At 33.7% G+C, this 19,634-nt stretch overlaps 1 protein-coding gene across 1 annotated transcript in view; it reads right to left on the bottom strand.

Moving 5' to 3' along the window:
• The window catches only part of ERBB4 (erb-b2 receptor tyrosine kinase 4), a 710,253-nt gene that overhangs the window by 204,108 nt on the left and 486,511 nt on the right, over positions 1–19,634 (bottom strand). Inside the window, exons 17-19 of the mRNA XM_042993912.1 lie at positions 10,610–10,742; positions 6,018–6,140; positions 1,968–2,066 (exon numbers count right to left, since the gene is read on the bottom strand). Coding sequence (XP_042849846.1) covers positions 1,968–2,066; positions 6,018–6,140; positions 10,610–10,742 — 355 coding nt within the window. The remainder of the gene's footprint in view (positions 1–1,967; positions 2,067–6,017; positions 6,141–10,609; positions 10,743–19,634) is intronic.

Raw genomic sequence — 19,634 nt, forward strand, 5'->3', positions numbered from 1 at the left:
ATTTATTGAAATTGTCGATGGCAGTCCATCGATCTATTAATCTGGCATTTATCCACATGTACGAAGGGCTCAGTCAAAACATTTTCCCTAATTTTTTTTTTTAAACTTCTAAAAAGAACATACGGTTTGGAGTCTGTTGGTCACCAAATTTGCCAATGATTTAGGAAAATGACTCCTTTCATGGCTCAATCAGAACCTCATCTAAAATTCAGCAGAAATCTAAGACTTCAAGCTGCCATCCCCACTCCTGTTTCCATGGGAATAGACTTCAGATCAGGAAAAAAAAAAAAAATAAAAAGGATGGGGTTAGGAGCTTTCAAATAATCATTCAAAATCATGATGAAGCCTTTAAAGCTTCTTTCTTAGGTGATTATTTTGTAGCCTCTTAACCCCTTTTTGCCAGTCTGTTTCCATGGAAATATGACAAAAATGGCTGTCCGAGCCTCCAGCAGAGATTATTAGCATTCTTGTGAATTTCAGCTTTGGCTGCAGTCTAGTCTGGGCAAGATCTTTTTTTATATCAGTTCTACATATTAACCTACACTCTTTATATTCATTGTCCTTTTTCTTAATATTTTTTAGTTTCTTTGAAAATTCCTTTCACAACTGTATACCTATAATCAAGATCAAATAGGTTGTGACTTCACTGGAAAAAGCTTCAGTTTTACATTTTACTATATGAGCCAGGACAGGTAGCTGCAGAGAGTGTCAGAACTTTTAGACACCTGCAGAAGGAAATATTATTTAGTTACTGGACTCAGTGTCTGTCAGGTGGTGGTAGATAAACAACAAGGTGTAACAAGGTTGGTATTCAAAATATTTAGCAACTGGTAAGGCACAGCACTGACTGATCAGAGCAGCTGGCTTGCACCGGTTAATTATCAGTCCTGTTATATAATAGCCAAGAAGTTCTTTAACTAAAAGCAGTCCCATATATGATGGTAAGCATTATGCCCAAATAAATTATCCAAGGTCAAAAACTGAGCTCCTATAAAACTTACAAAAGAGCTTACAAGAGAAACTGGGTAGAAATATATAGCAATCCATCTTTAAAAAAATCAAAGTGCATATGCTTGCGTCATCTTTCGTATGAAGGTCATTTGAAAATCAAAATCATTCTTATTATTCTAAAAGATTATCATTCTAAAAGAGAAAGAACATATGTATCCTTGATAGAACCCCTCACAGGATAGCTTATATTGAATGTGAAAAAATAACAGCATGCCACGTATACATTTTATCTGTACTACCTTCTGAAATCTGCTGAACAGCTCAATCTACAATCTTTGCTGGGGGGGAATCTTAAAGTTCTCATTGACCTTATCAAGTATTTTTATTCTTCAGAACGCTCTAATTTTTCTATAGTTGGAGCTTTTTACCCATAAGGTTTGTCTTCCGAATTTGAACTGAAAAAAGTAAATTTCCATCGGTAATTATCTGACTTGGGTAGGTTCCTAATTTAAATTTAGCACAAACTGACTTACTATAGAAACTAACCTTGATTGATGTTTTCTGCTAAGTGGATAACAATAATAAAATAAAGCAGCACAATTAATTTTTCAAATCATCATTACTACTCCCAAATGCAATTTGCCCTTCTTTGCATAGTGGTTAAACACAGAGCTCTTGTGAGAGCAGAATTTGGTCTTCAGGCCTTCAGCCTTCATCTTGTTTGTGTAAATCAAATTTACTGCAACACAGGCAAATCCATTTTTGTGTGTTGTGTTTTTAGGTACCTATGGATGTTCACCCACCTAAAGGACAGAGCTGTGGTCTCTAGTTTCCATAGAGACCACATTGCACAAAAAGACTATTTATTCTCTGGTCCTTTAAGAAATTTGCTGACCCCTGCTCATGGCTTTAACTATAAATATTATACCATTTGTAAGTAGTGAAGTCTTTATTTAATTCTAAAAGCAGTCTATTAATAACGCATAAAAATGTGATTGCCTGGTGTCTATACTTACATCCATGAACTCCACATTGGCTTTGGGACCAGTTGTTTCATTAAGAATCTTAATAGCCACAGGAATCTTTACTGTTTCTCCTTCAGGTACCCAAATACCCTTTGGGGGAAAAATCACATAAAACCTATATGAAGACATATACAAATTCATACCAGAGACAAAATTTGATTTAACCACTCTATTAATTTCTTTAAAAAAATAATTTAGAAGTTTTACATCTTTTTATTCAATCAACAAAAATTTAACAAGTACCTGCTATATGTTACAAGTTACATAGCAACTTTGTTTTCTGCTTTCATTATCTGAGAATGACTCACACATTTATTCTGCTTTCAAGGTGTTTACTATTATATTAAAAAGTATCACATTATAAAATTCAATTTGTATGTGTGAAAAAGGCTTTCAATAGAGAAAAAATGACATAAAATATAATAATATTAGATTTGGATAAAAGTCAACTTCTCAAGACTTTGAGAATGCTGCTCCAATTTTTGGTCTTCAAATGTCTCATTTGTAATTTAGAAGACTGGGCTAAGTAATCTTGGAGGTTCTTTTCAGCATTAATATTACCTAATTATTCTGCAACTAAAACAAACAAAAACATGAAAATAGCATAGTCTCACATTCCTGAAATTCAGATTGATTTAAGAATTAGTTTTCTAAGGAAAGTACTAGGGAGTATTGACCACCTATTAATTTGTTTAGATTGTTAAATATTGTGTATGTGTGTGTCAAGGATTTTTATTAGCTCTGAAATAATATAAAATATTTATATTGGTCACCGCCAGTTCTCTCCTTCTACAAAAATATAATACCTGAGCAAGATCTATACAATGGGAAAATATAAAGTAGGTAAGGTTTGAGTCAAGTACAACATTAAGGAACATAACAGCATTTCTGAGTAAACGGCTATTTGAATTAGGACAATAATTTTGATAAGATACATAGGGATGCATCGATTACATGAGACTTTTTTTGAAGCACATTGTCCCAAATGAACACAGAAACGAATGTGAGGTTATATGGAAAAAATGGAAATCTCAGATTTTAACTTATTAGCCCTGACACCAAAAACAAAAGTATTCTTAGTCCAGTTTTAACATTAAAATGAAAGGGGGAAAAGCAATCTCTTATTCCTAAAGAGAATTTCTAGTCTTTCCTAATATCAACTGGTTGTAGTTTAAAAAAAAAAAAAAAAAAAGTTTTGGGGCGCCTGGGTGGCTCAGTCGGTTAAGCGTCCGACTTCGGCTCAGGTCATGATCTCACAGTTCGTGGGTTCGAGCCCCGCGTCGGGCTCTGTGCTGACAGCTCAGAGCCTGGAGCCTGCTTCACATTCTGTGTCTCCCTCTATCTCTGCCCCTTCCCTGCTCATGCTGTGTCTCTCTGTCTCAAAAATAAATAAACATTAAAAAAATTAAAAAAAAAAGTTTTTCACTTTTAAAACATGTATATTTGTATTATCAAAAGTTGTAATAATACAAGAGGAGAACTAAATACAAAAATTATTTTAAAAAAATCAGAATAATAAAGAAAAAAACTCTTTAACCATTAGAAGGTGAATTTAAGGGTTATATTCTTCTTAGAGTGAATAGGGAAATTTATGTGTCAAATACAAAAAAGGGGGCACCTGGGTGGCTCAGTCGGTTAAGCATCCGACTTCAGCTCAGGTCACGATCTCACAGTTCGTGAGTTCGAGCCCCGTGTTGGGCTCTGGGCTGACAGCTCAGAGCCTGGAGTCTGCTTCAGATTCTGTGTCTCCCTCTCTGACCCTCCCCCATTCATGCTCTGTCTCTCTCTGTCTCAAAAATAAATAAACATTGAAAAAGATTTAAAAAAATACAAAGAAATAAGCCATGTTCCCTGTGGTATTATTATTATTTTTTTTAATTATTAGTGCAGAAATGGGGTAGGAGAGGCAGTGAAAGTCCAAGATCCATAGGCTACATTTTCTTAGTGATGGTATCTAGGGTAGAGAACACGTTTACCATTACTCAATAAAGTAACTAAAGAGGGGATTACTTTATAAAGATATATCATCAATATTAAAATATTCCTAAAGTATACTTTTGAAATAAGAATATAAATTCAGTGTGAATTAATTTGTACTGCTTTTTAAATAAGTAGTCATTATTTTCTAGGCCTGACCAGACAAAAATTCAACTATGTTAATACCCACAATATTGGTTCAGATCTTTTATGTTTAAACACAGCATATCTCCAACCAGGAGGAAAAATTAACCAAATAATTAGCTAAGCTAATTTGCATTTATGTGGTCAAGAATAGTTCTTTACATTTTAAGACAGTATGTCTTTGTAGGAACTTATATACTAATTAAAACTTAGGGTCAACCATACACACTGCAGGCATAAAATTTAAACATACTTATGGAACCTTCAATACAAGTAATTTCAATAAAGGCATTAAGTCATGGACAACAGGCAAATAATTGTTCATAATAAAAACATTCATATAACTTTATTAGTAAATGTCTAAATGGGTAATTTTTCCCTGCTGAGGTCACTAGATCATATTTGTCCTTGAGCTAAATGTTATCCATGATTTAAAATAAAATTTTGCTTTCCAGATCATACCATCTTTAAAATAAAAGGGTGGTGATATGCTAGGAACAATCTAAAACTGAGTTATCTTCAAACAGGAAGTCCATTATTTCTAGCATATATATAAATAGAAAAACAGGATAAGTTGTGTTTCTTCAACATTACAAAGAATTTGAAGACTAGAAAGCACCAAGCCAGCCTAGAATAGTTTCTATTCCAATTAGGTGCTCAATTAATTTTGAGTGTAATTGAACATAATATGTACACTAGATTAAGAAATTTCTGCATTTTGGCCCTAGAATAAAACAATTTTATTCTAAAGAGATTAAATTATTTTTGGAACACTCAGGAGAGAAAATTAAGATTAATATTCTACTTGTTAATATTTTTTGTTAAGTAAATACCTGTTTCACATAGAAAAAAAACCAAACATTGTAAAATACAGAATTTCTAAGATCCAGTCTATTTTAACAAAAATGTTTGTAAAAATAACTGTAGGCTTGCATATAGCTTTAAGAAATATATAAAACTGTCAAGTAAAATTTGGGGAACTGTCACAATGGACAGTCTAAGAAGGATTTAGCACTAACCCAGCAGAAATTTGAATTTGAAAAACAAATTTCACCACAATTAACCTTGGGCCTGGCCTCTGAATTGGTTTTGTAATTAAACTAAAAAAGTAAACACGCAGATAACATTATTTGAGCTTTCCCTTTCCAAAAAGATGTCTCTTATTGGAAACCCACGATGTCACCCTTTCATTCTCCGACCTGAATTTCACAAATAAAGTCACTTTTTTAGTTTGCATACAATGGTGAAGACATCAAAACTGAAAGTTTTCTGTTAAATCATATATGTTAACAGGTAGGCAAAAAGTAGTTTAGGAACTAGTCCTATCCTGTTAACCAGTCAGCACATTTGTGTAGGTTTTAAAAAGATAGGCTAGTAACGTCCTGGTGGGGAGACATGTGGATGAAAGAGCTGAAGAAAAGAAGAGCAAGGATTATGGTACATCGCTAGGCCTGTCTGGGATTCCCCGCAGCGCTGTGTACGGAGAAGGAAAGCGGGTGAGAGCTGTGTATTTTAGATAAGGACAAATTTACCAATAGGGAGATCATATCAAAAGGGGTTCAGAAGGGCGTGGAAAGAAAGACTATATACCATGGTTTCCGTGACAGTTTCCTGCTTTCTCGTGACTGTACCCATCCCAGCCCTCAACGAAAATGAATGGATTCACTTGTGCAGCAACTTCTCAATACTATACTATACTATACTATACTATACTATACTATACTATAAAGTATACTATATATACTATACTATACTATACTATACTATACTATACTATACTATACTATACTATACTATAAAGGTTCCACTCTCTGGATATTAAAAGGAAATTAGGTTGGCAAGAGCAATTAACTCTGGCTATTATTTAAGACAAGTCTGAAAGGAAACTTAAAGTAACTAATGGTATGGGTTTTTACTTACTTTATACACTGTTCCAAAAGCTCCCGAGCCAAGTACTTTCACTCTTTTGAGCTCAGTTTCTTTTAAAATACGCAGTTGAGCTTGATTGGGTGCTGTGCCGCTGGGAGTTAAGGGTTCTACCAACTACAAAACAAAAAAGAATACAGGTTATACAGCTTTCCATTCACCAGTCAGTGCTTCCCCCTCTTCCTCTGCCTGCTTCTCTTTCTCATACATACAAAAACACACAAACACACTTTCATTGACAATATTTTTGTAGTATGGATCACTCACGATTCCTTCAGAGTCTTTTCTCTTCCCATGCTTTTTGCCTAGCTGAACACAAGTATAAAACTGTGCCTACCTTGAGGCATACTAAGGTAGGGGATTTTTCTCCCTATTTTTAAAGAAATTTAGGCTGATTAGGAGCTCTAAATCTTACTTTTTGAAGTGCTTCCAGTTTTGGTATCCCCAGCTAAGACTCAGAGATCTTAGTTATGTCCATGTACTCTATCAAAGTTTTCTTTCTTGTTTTAGGAGATTTGATACATAAAAAAAAATAAAACGTTGTCTTCGTAGCATTGAAAATCTAACTGGGAAGCCAGGACAAACAAATGGTTGGAAGAAAATAAAGTAAGTTAGCACAATACCAGTGCCCCAGGGCACTGCTTCTAACACTTTGGTGTACATTTGAATTACCTGACATTCTTGGTAAAATACAGATTCTGGTTCAATAAGTCTAAAGTTGGGGCTGAAATTTGCATTTTGCAGAACTCCTGGTGATATCTATGTACGATGATGGTCCTTCAACACATGTTAAGCAGCAAGGCCCTAAAGTACCTTAAAGATAAAAAATTCTAAAATTCTATGAACTCATTCTAGATCCTACGTGAATGCTTTGGAATGCAAAGGAATAAAATAACCAGGAGCAAGTAAGCTTTGCTAGTTTTGGCTTCCTGGACGAGGTACACTTTTTTTTTTATTATTATTATTTTTTTTAACGTTTATTTATTTTTGAGACAGAGAGAGACAGAGCATGAACGGGGAAGGGTCAGAGAGAGGGAGACACAGAATCTGAAACAGGCTCCAGGCTCCGAGCTGTCAGCACAGAGCCCGACTCGGGGCTTGAACTCACGGACCGTGAGATCATGACCTGAGCCGAAGTCGGCCGCTCAACCGACTGAGCCACCCAGGCGCCCCAACGAGGTACACTTTAAAGTTGGACTTGAGATAATAAAAATGGATTGACATGGAGGAGGGTTTGCAATGTAAAGAACAGTTTGGACACAGCATCAGGGAGGAGGAAGAAGACAGAAAGAAGAATGCAACGAGGGGTGGGACAGGTCTGAAGGATGAGATCAGGATGGGAAACACCAGACTGTAAAGTGGGCTGGGTGTGGCCAAAAGATATAAATACAAATAATTTTAGATGTTCAGTTTAGATGCCATTCAGCCAGAGAGGATGAGTAAGGAGGGGAAAGATATGTGAGTATGTGCCAATTTCCTGCTTATGTGAGGGGGAGGAAAAAAAAAAAAAAAAAGTAAACGTGAGATAGACTGTGGGTACCAATAGTCTACATCCTGTGTTAAAATTTTAGGTTTTTATCTATGCTTGAGTCAAAATGCAAGTGAGAGAAATAGAAGTTTCTTTTTTAAAAGTTAAATTAAGGAACTAAACTTTAAACTCAGACAAATAACTGGTTCTTTCTCAGCCTAAGGAAATAATTAAAAGCGACGCCTACTCAAATTGCCTTGAAAACCATCACAGTATTTCACAATGTCTGTTTACAATGCTAAGTGCACTGTGACCCTCTGGCTTGGTTATTATTATGCTTCTGTGAACATAATGGTCTATTTCAATAGCTGAACAGAATCTTGAGTATAGGTAAGTGCAGTGAAAACCAACGAGAATTTGGAGAAGATGATAAAATAATCAATAAATTTAGGCTATGGTCTAAAAGTTTGACCACAAATATGCTTCTATTTCATTTTCAAATTTATATTTCAAAAAATGCATACAATTGTGTTCAAGTCACCTAAAATAAATCTCAGAATGAATTACAAAATTTTTTGAAAAACTAGAAGAAGAATCTCCCTCAGAAAATGTCCTTTATTCGAATCCAACTCTGCTGTGCAGCATTTGTTCAGTAGATTTTGATACACACACTATATGTATATAATCAGGAACTTTAATAAATTATCTTTTTAAATCATATAAAGACTTATATAAAAATCATATGCAAGATTGGGGACTAAATTTTAGCACTATGGGCTATATGTATTTAAAACAGATGCTTTGGCACATAATATTGCCATAATTTCATGTTTTGAGAACTTCACTATTCTACCTGAAATGTTTAGTCTTCTGCAATTTTCTTAGATGTCACTTAAAATTTTTACAAACATATTTTTCCAGGCATTTGCGAATGATGTCTTTAAAAGAGGCATTGTTTCATTTGCATGCCAAGATGGCAAAAAGAGGGTCAAGTTTAAATTTGTAGGTTTGTATCTTAGTACTGCCACTCACAGGCTTAGAAAGCAATTTATCCCTCCTTGTCCTTCATTTCATACTCGTTAACATAGATATGGCAATAATTACCTTCGAAGAGTGTCAAAAGATGAAATGGGGTATAACATAGCTGGAAAACTTTGGAATATTGCCTGCCATATTGTAAGCTCTGAAGCTGTCACTCTTCACGGGATAGGATCATGTCCCATTAACACTTTTTAATCACAGTATCTATCAAAGTATCAAGCTTACAGTGCATCTCAGTAAGTGTATGTTAAATAAAAACAAACATATTTTCTACTTTTATTCATGTAACAGAAGACAAGACAATCTGGAGCAAAACGATTTTGGAAAAGCATATTTACTCTAAGTACATTCCAACAATATATCATGCTTTAACAAGTTTTTCACATCTGAGACAGATTTCAAGCTTCAGTAGTTAAGGATTTGAGTTGATCCTCTTAAGAACTCCTCTTCTATTTAGATGGCAGAAAATCATAGTTATTTACTTCTCCTGAGAGAAAGATGGGACTTCTACAATTATCTAATTTAGTACTAAGCAATAATTTTTTATAAAAATTAGAATCTGCTTATAAAACTAATCAGCATTTGCTTATTTAGTAATTAAATGCCAATTTAAAGGACATTCTTAGCACCATATTAAAAAAAGAAAACACACAAAATAATTATTTTTGTAGCAATGAGATTTTTCTGCCTGTGGTTAAGGGACAGAACTCTTTTTCTATTTATTCAGTCACTTAAATAGCCACTGCTGTTCCAAGCCTTCAGTTCCTTTCCAACTCTAATTTACTTCACTCTTTAGAATTCTCTTTACAACTGCCCCAAGCTGGCCATGAGGGAGAATTCTACCTGCCTACAGCATCCTAGCTAAACTGAAAATAAGCACAGCACAGGTGTTGTGTCCAAACTTGTATTCATGTGCAGGGTTGAAAATGATGAAGTTGATCTATTTGTAAATATCCAGCTCAAGTAAGAGTTATTACTATTTTTTCTCATGTATATAATTGACTACCTATCTTATGCTTAGCCATCTCTATTGATGAGACAATCCATTTGAATTTTAGACACCTCCAATTCTTAGAAATTCTTTCCTCCGTGTAACTGTAGGTACTTGAACATTTCTCACGATTCTTCTATCTACTTTCAACTTCTAAGGAAAGAGAGCTAAATTTTATTTGCTATCAGTTTGCAAAATTTATAAATGAATGTTCTCATTCCTGTCAGTAGTAAGAGGAAAAGTCAGACTGTCACACTGACAATGAGCAAGAAAACAAACCAGGGAAGGCTAAGTCTCAGAACAGAATTGCTGTGAGCTGTTCAGACAGCCAGGGATGTGTATATCAGAAGAAAGAGGTAAGATGCGAGTTGAGAAGGATGTGGAAATGCATAGTTTTCTGTAATTGCTTTTCCCCTGTAACCTGTACAGTGAAAACTATCATGTTGTACACTAGAGAACTCAGTGTGGCAATATAAAAGAAATTATAATAATTTGTGGGTAATTTATATATTCACAACAACTAACACGCATAATATTAAATGACTCACATAAATTGTGTGGTAAGGTCTGTGTGATTACAGTACTAAGCTTCATCCTGTAAGCTCAGCTTTTTACCACTAGTATAGTGGGATCAGTGGCTACCAATTTAATGACGGTAATTAAAGCATAAATTGCTGGCCTATCTGGTTTTATTTTCAAACAGAAAAATTCTAACATTTTTCTAGTTCTGCTGTTGAGACTTCATCCACCCAGATGTTTTCTGTTCTGCTACTGTAATATCCTAGAGCTTGCCTTTGGGATTCCTCTCCCAAAAGAAACAGATATGTCTTTTCAATAAGATCTGTCGTTCGAGAAGATAATAGCCTCGCCCTTGGTATTTGTCCTCTTTAAGCCATGAAACTGCCGTGACTACTTTTACTATATACTCTGATTTTTCATCAACTTTGTATAACATACTATGAACTATAAGCCCTTGGCAGGAAATTGAACAGCATTTCACTTGGATTAAAAAGCTGAGTATCATCTAAACCTTCTAAACCTAATGAAAAGCCCCAAACACATGCAGAGAAGAAATAAACACCTCACCTCTGTTTCCAGAAATCTTCTCAGGGCTCTTTTCTTTTTGATACTCTTCCTTCTTACATAAACTGCAAATGTTAGACCCACGATGACCAGGATGAAGAGCCCGCCGATGACTCCAGCTGCAATTAGAGGAGTTCTGCCAACCGAAGGAAACAGGAAAAAAACAAGTAAGAGGAGAGACAACACAGAGGAAGAAAAAGAGTGGATGTAGGATACATTATCCACATACCACAGATCTAGTCAGTTAGAAGAAAAACAAAGAAAAAATTGCATTAAAGCTGTCACAAAATTTTTCTCATGACAAAAACTTTACGCTTTTTGTTTTGCTTTGTTTTTTAAATAAACCATGCACAAACAACTAATCTTTGGAGACGAGCAGCCACAGCATGCCATTTGACCAAAAAAAAAAAAAAAATGAATATATGTGTGTGTGTGTGTGTGTGTGTGTGTGTGTGTATACATATACATATATATATTACACTTAGTAACAGAATGAAGAACATATGCCAAAATATTGATATTTAAGCATTTTAAATTGTTTTAATTTTACTTGTATCTATAAATAAATGGAAATATATTTTAATAATGTTGTGGTATATAATATTATTTCCAAAATTTTTTCTAAAGTAGACTTTCTCAACAGTGGCACTATTGACATTTTAGGCTGGACACTTGTTTGTTATGGGGGACTGTCTCATGCATGTTAGGGTGTTTATCAACATCCTTGTCCCCCATCCACTAGATGCCAGTAGCACCCCCATCCTTCAGTCGACAATTTCACTAGATATTGTCAAATCTCTGCCCAAATCACTGCCTTTTGAGAACTACTGCTCTAACGCAAAAATGAATGGTCTGGAAATATATGAACCCCACACCTCTGGAGCATGATGGTACTGATAAGAGAGATGTATTAACAAAAGTGCTGTTTCAAACTCTTGGAACTTTGATAAGATATAGAGCAGGAAAAAATGAAGAATTGAGTCAGATTCGTTTTCAGAGTTGTAGTAGGACAGAAGTAAATATTATTATCAAAAGCGTGCCTAAGCATCATATACCTACAAAAGAGGTCTACACATTAAGTATTACATTAAAAGATATAACTAGTAAGATGAGATTAGAAGGGGTTAGAAGAGATTTCCTAGAGATTTTTCTTCTTAAAGTGTTTCTTTAATACATTGTTAGCTAAGATATAATTTTGAAACTGATCACTCATTGTTTTCTAACTTAATTTTTTTTCCTTGCTTGAAAAGTAATATTTATGATCTTAACTGCTTGTTCTAGAGTAGTATCTATGAGCTTTCTGTGGTCATAGCCCTGAGATATATTAATTTCATTCATCACAGTAAATAGCCCAGAGTAAAACACATAGGTGTTACCTAATACATATTTGACCAATAAGACATGATAGATAAGAAAAGTAAAAAAGAACTCCCTGAATGTCCATGCTTTCAATAGTAAATTTTTTTATGCCTTATGTTCCCATTTTTACAGGAATTTACTCTATACAGCTACATTCTTTTAGAAAAAAAAAATTACTTGCTCTTGCAAAATAAACTTCTGTTCAAAGACACATCAAAAATAATGATAGCAGATGATCCTAAATAAAATTTTAAAATTTTAAGGAGCTCTTGAATAAAATCTGTGTAACTTCTATAAATGAAGCCATGTCTTCTAAAGATTATGACTGTTATATTGCTGTATAAAACTACAGAAAAACCTTAAGAAGTATTTCATCCTAAAGGTTGTTTCCTGACAGCCGAAAGTACTATAGCATACTGGAATGTTGCTATAATTCAACTAGATTTTCCTAAATGGAATTTTATAAAGATATAAAAATCTATGCTGAGAAAATTAAATTGTAGTATGGACACAAACTCATCATTGTGATGTGTTTTGGCATGTGTAAGATCATATTTTTGAGCCTGGCAGTTAAATATGTATCTCAAGAAAACATTTTAAGATTTCAGTCCAAGGCATAATTTCTGGCTCAAGTGTTTCACATATCCCTGAAAAAGCCATTACTACACAAAGAGTTGTATTTTTGTTTCTTCAGCCGAATATTTTTATTGCAAAGGATTTATGTATGACTGAGAATAGTGCCCAACATTTTGTTAGTTGTAGATTTGAACTAAACTCTAAACTTCTTCTGTTTATCTATTCTGCAAAAAATAAGTGGCATGGATTTATGAAAATGGATGTCAATATCACTGTAACAAAAAATGTTCTATTTTGTTTTTGTTTTCCATTTTAAGAAGAATCACTTCTTTTTTACGTTTATTTATTTATTTTGAGAGAGAGAGAATGTGTGCAAACAGGAAAGGGGAAGAGAGACAGTGAGATAGAGAACCCCAAGTAAGCTCCATGCTGTCAGCACAGAGCCTGTGGAGCTCAATCTCACCAGCTGAAACCAAAAGTCTGACGCTTAATCCACTAAACCACTCATGTGCCCCAAGAAGAACCACTTAATAGAATAAAATGAGACGTCTGCCTCCATTGTTTTCATCTAATTTGGGTGGATATCAATTGTTGAGTCATTACTACTTACCTTGGTCATGGCAATAAACATAAAACACCCAAAAACACAATAGACAATAATTTCTATGTTTTTCTCATTAGCATTTACATTCAATATTTCCCCCAAAGAAGTTCCTTGGTTGATTTGCCTTTCTTTATCTTTTTTCTTTCTTACAACTCTGCAGGAATGGTAGATGTACAAGCTTGAAGAACTAGTTTCTATACCTTAAAATCTTACATAAATGTTTTGTTGGATATTTTAGGTGGCCAAATCCTTCATATTTTAGAAGTTGCTCTTGAAAAATAAATCATAAACCACAAGTATGCAACTGGTCAAACTGAGAAGGGGGAATATTCTTTAAGACAACGTGCATGTTTCTTTAATAAGTGAATGGGAAAAAAAGGTACTGTTTTGATTAAAAAGACTTACTGGTCATAACAACAAGATGTGAAATGCAATCTTGCAGTGAACCTTAGTTTTGACCACCATTTGTATGGACAGGTTGCAGATAACTTGAGAAGTTTTGTTATGGGCTGATTAGGTAGCAGATGAGATAAAAATGTACTGCCATGTAAAGATATAGGCCATAGATTTAAAAGAGTGGGTTCTACAAACAGTAGAATCTCAATTAGAGAAGCGTGTGTGTGTGTGTGTGTGTGTGTAAAAATTTCTAGAAGAATATACAATAAGACACTAAACAGTTCTTGTCTTTGGATGGTATGATTATAGTGCTTTTATTTTTGCATTTTTACTAATGGGCATTTTTAAATTTGATACAATGTATTTTTCTTTGGGTATACAAGTTTGTTAAATGTAACTAAAACACAGAAAAATAAATCATTGTGTAAAAGTTTTTTATAACAATGACCGTATTTTTTCCTTTACTGTTTACTTTGTATTTTTTTCAATTAAGACTTAATTTTGCTATCCCCTGTCCACCTTTACAATGGAAGTACTTCTACACATATTTCTAATCATTACCGTTTAATGTGTCTGAGACATTTCCCATTCACTATGTTTTGTACAATTAACATTATGTTTTGCCAGACCAAGCTAATCTGAAAAGTTAATATTATTTACACATTTCCTACTCCATGAAATTTTGATGAACCCAGATATTTGTAGGTATAGGATACATGCCCATTTTTCCCTAAGAGTTAATCCTTCAACTCTTTATGAGAACCCTTTGGATAAAGAGGAAATAGCCATTTAAGTGGCTTTTCTTAAATTGCTGTATATCCCTCCTAGGTATAATGCTGGCTATTGCCAACTCAGCTATATTTCTGAAAGACAGCATTTCCTTTCACATGTGAGTCACAGCAACCTCTTAAAAGGCTGAGATATTACACTATTAACAAGATCATAAGGGTCAAACACCAAGGGACCTAAAATGTTCTGTCTTCTGTTATCTATAACATGAGTATTGTTTGTTGTCATTTGCCTGTACATTACAAATGTATGGGACCCTTAAAGTAGAAGACATAGGACACTTCAAGTGCCAGCTCCAAGCTTAGATTAAGAGAATGTAATCAGGGGTGCCTGGATGGTTCAGTCAGTTAAGCATCTGACTTCGACTCAGGTCATGGTCTCACAGTCCGTGGGTGCAAGTCCCACATTGGGCTCTGTGCTGCCAGCTCAGAACCTGGAGCCTGCTTTGGATTCTGCTGTGTCTTCCTCTCTCTCTGCCCCTCTCCTGCTCATTTTCTTCTCTGTTTCTCAAAAATAAATGTTAAATTAATTAAAAAATAAATAAAAGGATGTAATAAAATTATAATTTACCTTATTCTGTGATTCGGAAATACTACAATGAAACAGATATTCCCCCACTACTAATAGAGACTAATATAATAAAGATTTTTAGTCACAAATGAACTTGGCTTATTTATTTAAAAGCATATAATTTGGCTTTCATAATTTCATTTTGAATTTCAGAGACAACATAGTGTATTATATTCTATTGCCTTGAATGCAATTACCTGTCTTAAATAGTTATCTATAAAAGAGTAGTGCCTCCCAAAACTATATTACTCATATAATAAGATACATTCTTATAATTTATTGCTATATTTGAACCACGCTAATCCTCACTGGAGTATATAAAATGTGAGAGAATATATGAAATTTGATTTTATAAACATCCAAACATTTTTCCTTCATTGATCTGTTTCTCTCCAGATCTAGTCAGAAAAAAATGTATTAAAGTCAATATAATTTATGATTAAAACTCAATGGCTCTCAAACTATTATACCATTTTTCATTTAATGTCAAGGGCAGGCCATCCTCCTAAAAATATACAGCAATATTTTTCTTTAAAATTGTAGGGGCACCTGGGTGGCTCAGTCGGTTAAGCATCCGACTTCAGCTCAGGTCATGATCTCGCGGTCCATGAGTTCGAGCCCTGCATCAGGCTCTGGGCTGATGGCTCAGAGCCTGGAGCCTGCTTCCAATTCTGTGTCTCCCTCTCTCTCTGCCCCTCCCCTGTTCATGCTCTGTCTCTCTCTGTCCCAAAAATAAATAAACGTTAAAAAAAAATTTAAAAATAAAATTGTAAACTTAGTTAAACTGGTATTTTGCCTAATGTAGTCATTGTAAAGAATGCTAAATCTGTAAGATTCTTTCATAGGTATTTCACCAAATAAAAGGATTTCAATTTTATGATATAGGTTTCTTTTTTCTTTTTCTTGAATCCAGAATAATTTTCAATACAGATAAGGGAAACAACCCAAAGTTCTATCAAACACTGATGGTACAATTTGCAACCAACATTATGACTTTAAATCAGCGAGTTCACTTTTAGAAACTTCTAAATTAAGTTAAATAATTTGGAGATGGGTCTCAGGATTCATTGGATCAGACTTAAGAGTGAATTCACTATTGATGGGCACTAAAGGCTAAATAGAATTTTTTTAAAATTTTTTTTAACGTTTATTTATTTTTGAGACAGAGAGAGACAGAGCATGAACGGGGAAGGGTCAGAGAGAGGGAGACACAGAATCTGAAACAGGCTCCAGGCTCTGAGCTGTCAGCACAGAGCCCGACGCGGGGCTCGAACTCACGGACCGTGAGATCATGACCTGAGCCGAACTCGGTCGCTTAACCGACCAAGCCACCCAGGCGCCCCGAAATAGAATTTTTTTTTAATTTACATAGGAAATAAAAATAAACAAAAAACAACAGGCTAGTCAGATAATTTTAACAAGGCATTTTTGTATAATAAATGTTAAATAACATGGTAAAATAGTGTCTCTAACATTATAATTTTTTGTTTACCTTTCAAATCTGCATGATTCTTCCTTAGAGTGGCATATTGTGCTGGAAAGAGGCTTCACAGTCAGACCAATCTGAGTTTTAATTATGTGTCTGCCTCTAACTAGTTGTGAGTGTAGTTCTTCTATCAAATAACTCAGCTTAAGTACCCATAAATATATTCTTCACCTATGGTAATAAAAAATAGACACAGCAGGGAACTCTATAGTCTTTCTTACATTTCTGAGATCTGATGATTTTGCCTCTAGATCCTGCCAAATAAATGAAATTTAAAAATTAAATAAAATTTAAATAACGTACCCTTAAGCATTAGTGAATCATATGCCTCACTCTGGTCGGGACAATCCATATTTTGTACCAGTGTAAATATCAATAGTATCCCACTGATTCTCAAAAGCAACCTTGTGTGAGTGATAAACCCAATATTTATCTTAACTGTAGCCCAATTTAGAGAAATTAGGGTACCTCAAGTTAACAAGTCTTTACATATAACAGCTAACAAGTCTTTATATATAACACGCATATAAATGTGTCTGAGTGTATGCATCGTGTGTGTGTATACTTACACACATTCACACTAGAGAGTATTAATATTAACAGATTTACTTCTTAGGAAGGTAAATTAATTTTTGCCTGTAGTAATCACATATGTAACTTAAATGGATGCTGCATAAATTAGGGTCAGATGTTAGGATTCTCTATAACCTTATATTTTCTTTAAAACATATAATTAGGTAGCATTAGCTATTTTCTTTAAAAATACAATTACATAATATTGGCTATGATCAACTGTTCCCTGTCTTCCTTCTGAATATCTTCTAGTGGTCATCAGACAAAAGTGTCAGTCTACCACGTATCCTCAGCAATGTGCTCCATGTTTCCTAATTTGCTCTTGCTATAAGAAAAATATAGTTGATCAAAAATATGTTGACTCCTTAACTAAAAAAAAAAGTTGACTCTTTATTGACAGAAAATTCTTAGAATCAGTTGCTAAGATAAGGAATACAACTTTGAAAATAACATTTTTAATATTTTATTAATTAGGTAAACAGTTTAAACATAGTAAAAGTTCTGCTCAAATAAGGGGGACATGGAATTTGACTGCCATCAGGTATTCATGAGTTTTATAGTGCAAAGAATGTCACTAAAAATTCACTTCAGTTTCAATGGGAAATAATCTAATAGAAATGGAAATATTAAAGACATTTTATCCTGATAAAGAAAACATTCCTTTTTATGGAGGTAAATCAGAGATTTATTTGGTCCTTAACTTCAAAAAATAAATAAATAAATTGACTATAAACATTTTTATTCTAATAATAGTTGTATATTTTTAATTAAAAATGTATTTTTACATACACTGTATATTTTCATAATAACTATACAATGTAGATCTTATAAGCTTCATATAAGATATGAAGAAACAGACTCTGAGAAAAGTTAAGACACCTAGATAAGGTCAAACATAATAGTAATGCTAACATTCTAAATATTGGACTCTGAAGTCCATTAACTTTTCAGCTATATTATGTTGTCTCATTTTCCAACGTTGATTCATTAGAATTGTTTTTTAAGGCAGATATACAAGTCATCAGATTTTTTCTTCAATATCTCTTTGAAAGTAGAGAATAGAAAAGGCATATAAATTCACTTAGGGGTTCCAATAGATTCTTTGATTTTATCTTTAGCTATATCTTACTATTGTAATTTTTACTGGACTATCATTTTATCTGCATTGCTATGTTCATTGTGGTTTCTGTTTATTAAATACTTTATGTCCTTACTGAAATTTATAAGTGATATTATTCTTAGATTCATTTTATTTTCTCATTGAGAAAATAGTTAAGAGGATTTGTTTGGCTTAAAAAAAACAAAACACAACCTGGATTTCCTTTAAGAAAAGCAAAGACCAGCAGTATGTACCATTCTAGTGTCTGTGCCTACTACAGTGATACTCTCTGTGCAGTCTTCCCCAAAGAGGTTCAGATTTGAAACAAGAGACCTTGAAACACTAGGAAACACTGAAATTCCCCAGAAGACATTTTAAGTGTTACTGCCTAGGGCAAGGAGAGCCACATTAATGTTCTTTGGTTTGTTTTGTTTTGTTTCTTCTCCTGCAAACTGTGCTTATGGTGACCCAGAATTCCACCTGCTCTATAAATATGACACATCTTTTCTTTCTGAACAAATAAAAGTGATCTGGGTCAGACTCTGAGGCAGACATCAGTTGACAGTTACAGTTTTTACTTGATGAGACCTAGGGTATTACAGTATGCCTCTATCCTTTGATTAGGATTCTAGATTCCTCTTTTATATGTTAAATATTACCAGAAAAGTAAGTACTAAAGCAAATGAATCACAACATACTCTCCCTCTTCCTAAGCAAATTGACTTGTCTTCATGTGATAAGATCTTTTTTCCCAATATTAAAAAAAATATATGAATGTTACAGATTATTCACTAAAATGGTGTTACAAAGTATTTCAGTAGAGATATCACCATTAAAGCAATATGTAAATATCACTTGGATTCTTTTATCTCTAGGATTAGTCTCTGAGAAAAATTTCTAATAGTTTCATGATAATTTCTTCCTTCTCTGTATTGGCAATGTTTATATCTATCTATGGGTTATTGTTTGCTTGTTATAACTTTTGAGAAAGTATGCATGTTTGGTTTGATTTTGGGGACAGACATTCTCATGCTTAAGGACACCATTCTGAGGATATACATAATAATCTTTCAGCTTTATTGAGGTAAAATAGAAAAATACCTATGGATTTCTACAAATAAAGTGTTGAAAGGGAATTATACTAGAAATAATTTTATTTTAATAGGTCCTTTTTAGAGCTTAGGTGAATTTTTGGCACTTACATTTTTTTTCATAGTTTTTACCTATTATACAATATCACCAATGTCTATATTAGCACAGCACTTTTATGATTATCTATAGATAGAATATAGAAATATGTTTACTGCCACAAGCAAAATATTGTAAACATTTCATTACCAAATATGTTATCCACTAAGTACTCTAACCTATTACTTATTCATTACATAGACATGGTAATCAGCAGAAATATGCCAAAGGATTAAAAAAATTGAGGATTTTTTACAACTTCAGTTATGTTTCCTATCAAAATTGTTTAACATGCTAAGGAATTTATTAGTTTTATAATAGAGCAGATAATGGCATATAAAAACAACTATAAAGGAAAGGAGGGGGAGGGTAGGCACCATTCTATGTT

Source organism: Panthera tigris, chromosome C1 (assembly GCF_018350195.1).
Source record: "Panthera tigris isolate Pti1 chromosome C1, P.tigris_Pti1_mat1.1, whole genome shotgun sequence".
NCBI classification, from domain to species: Eukaryota; Metazoa; Chordata; class Mammalia; order Carnivora; family Felidae; genus Panthera; species Panthera tigris.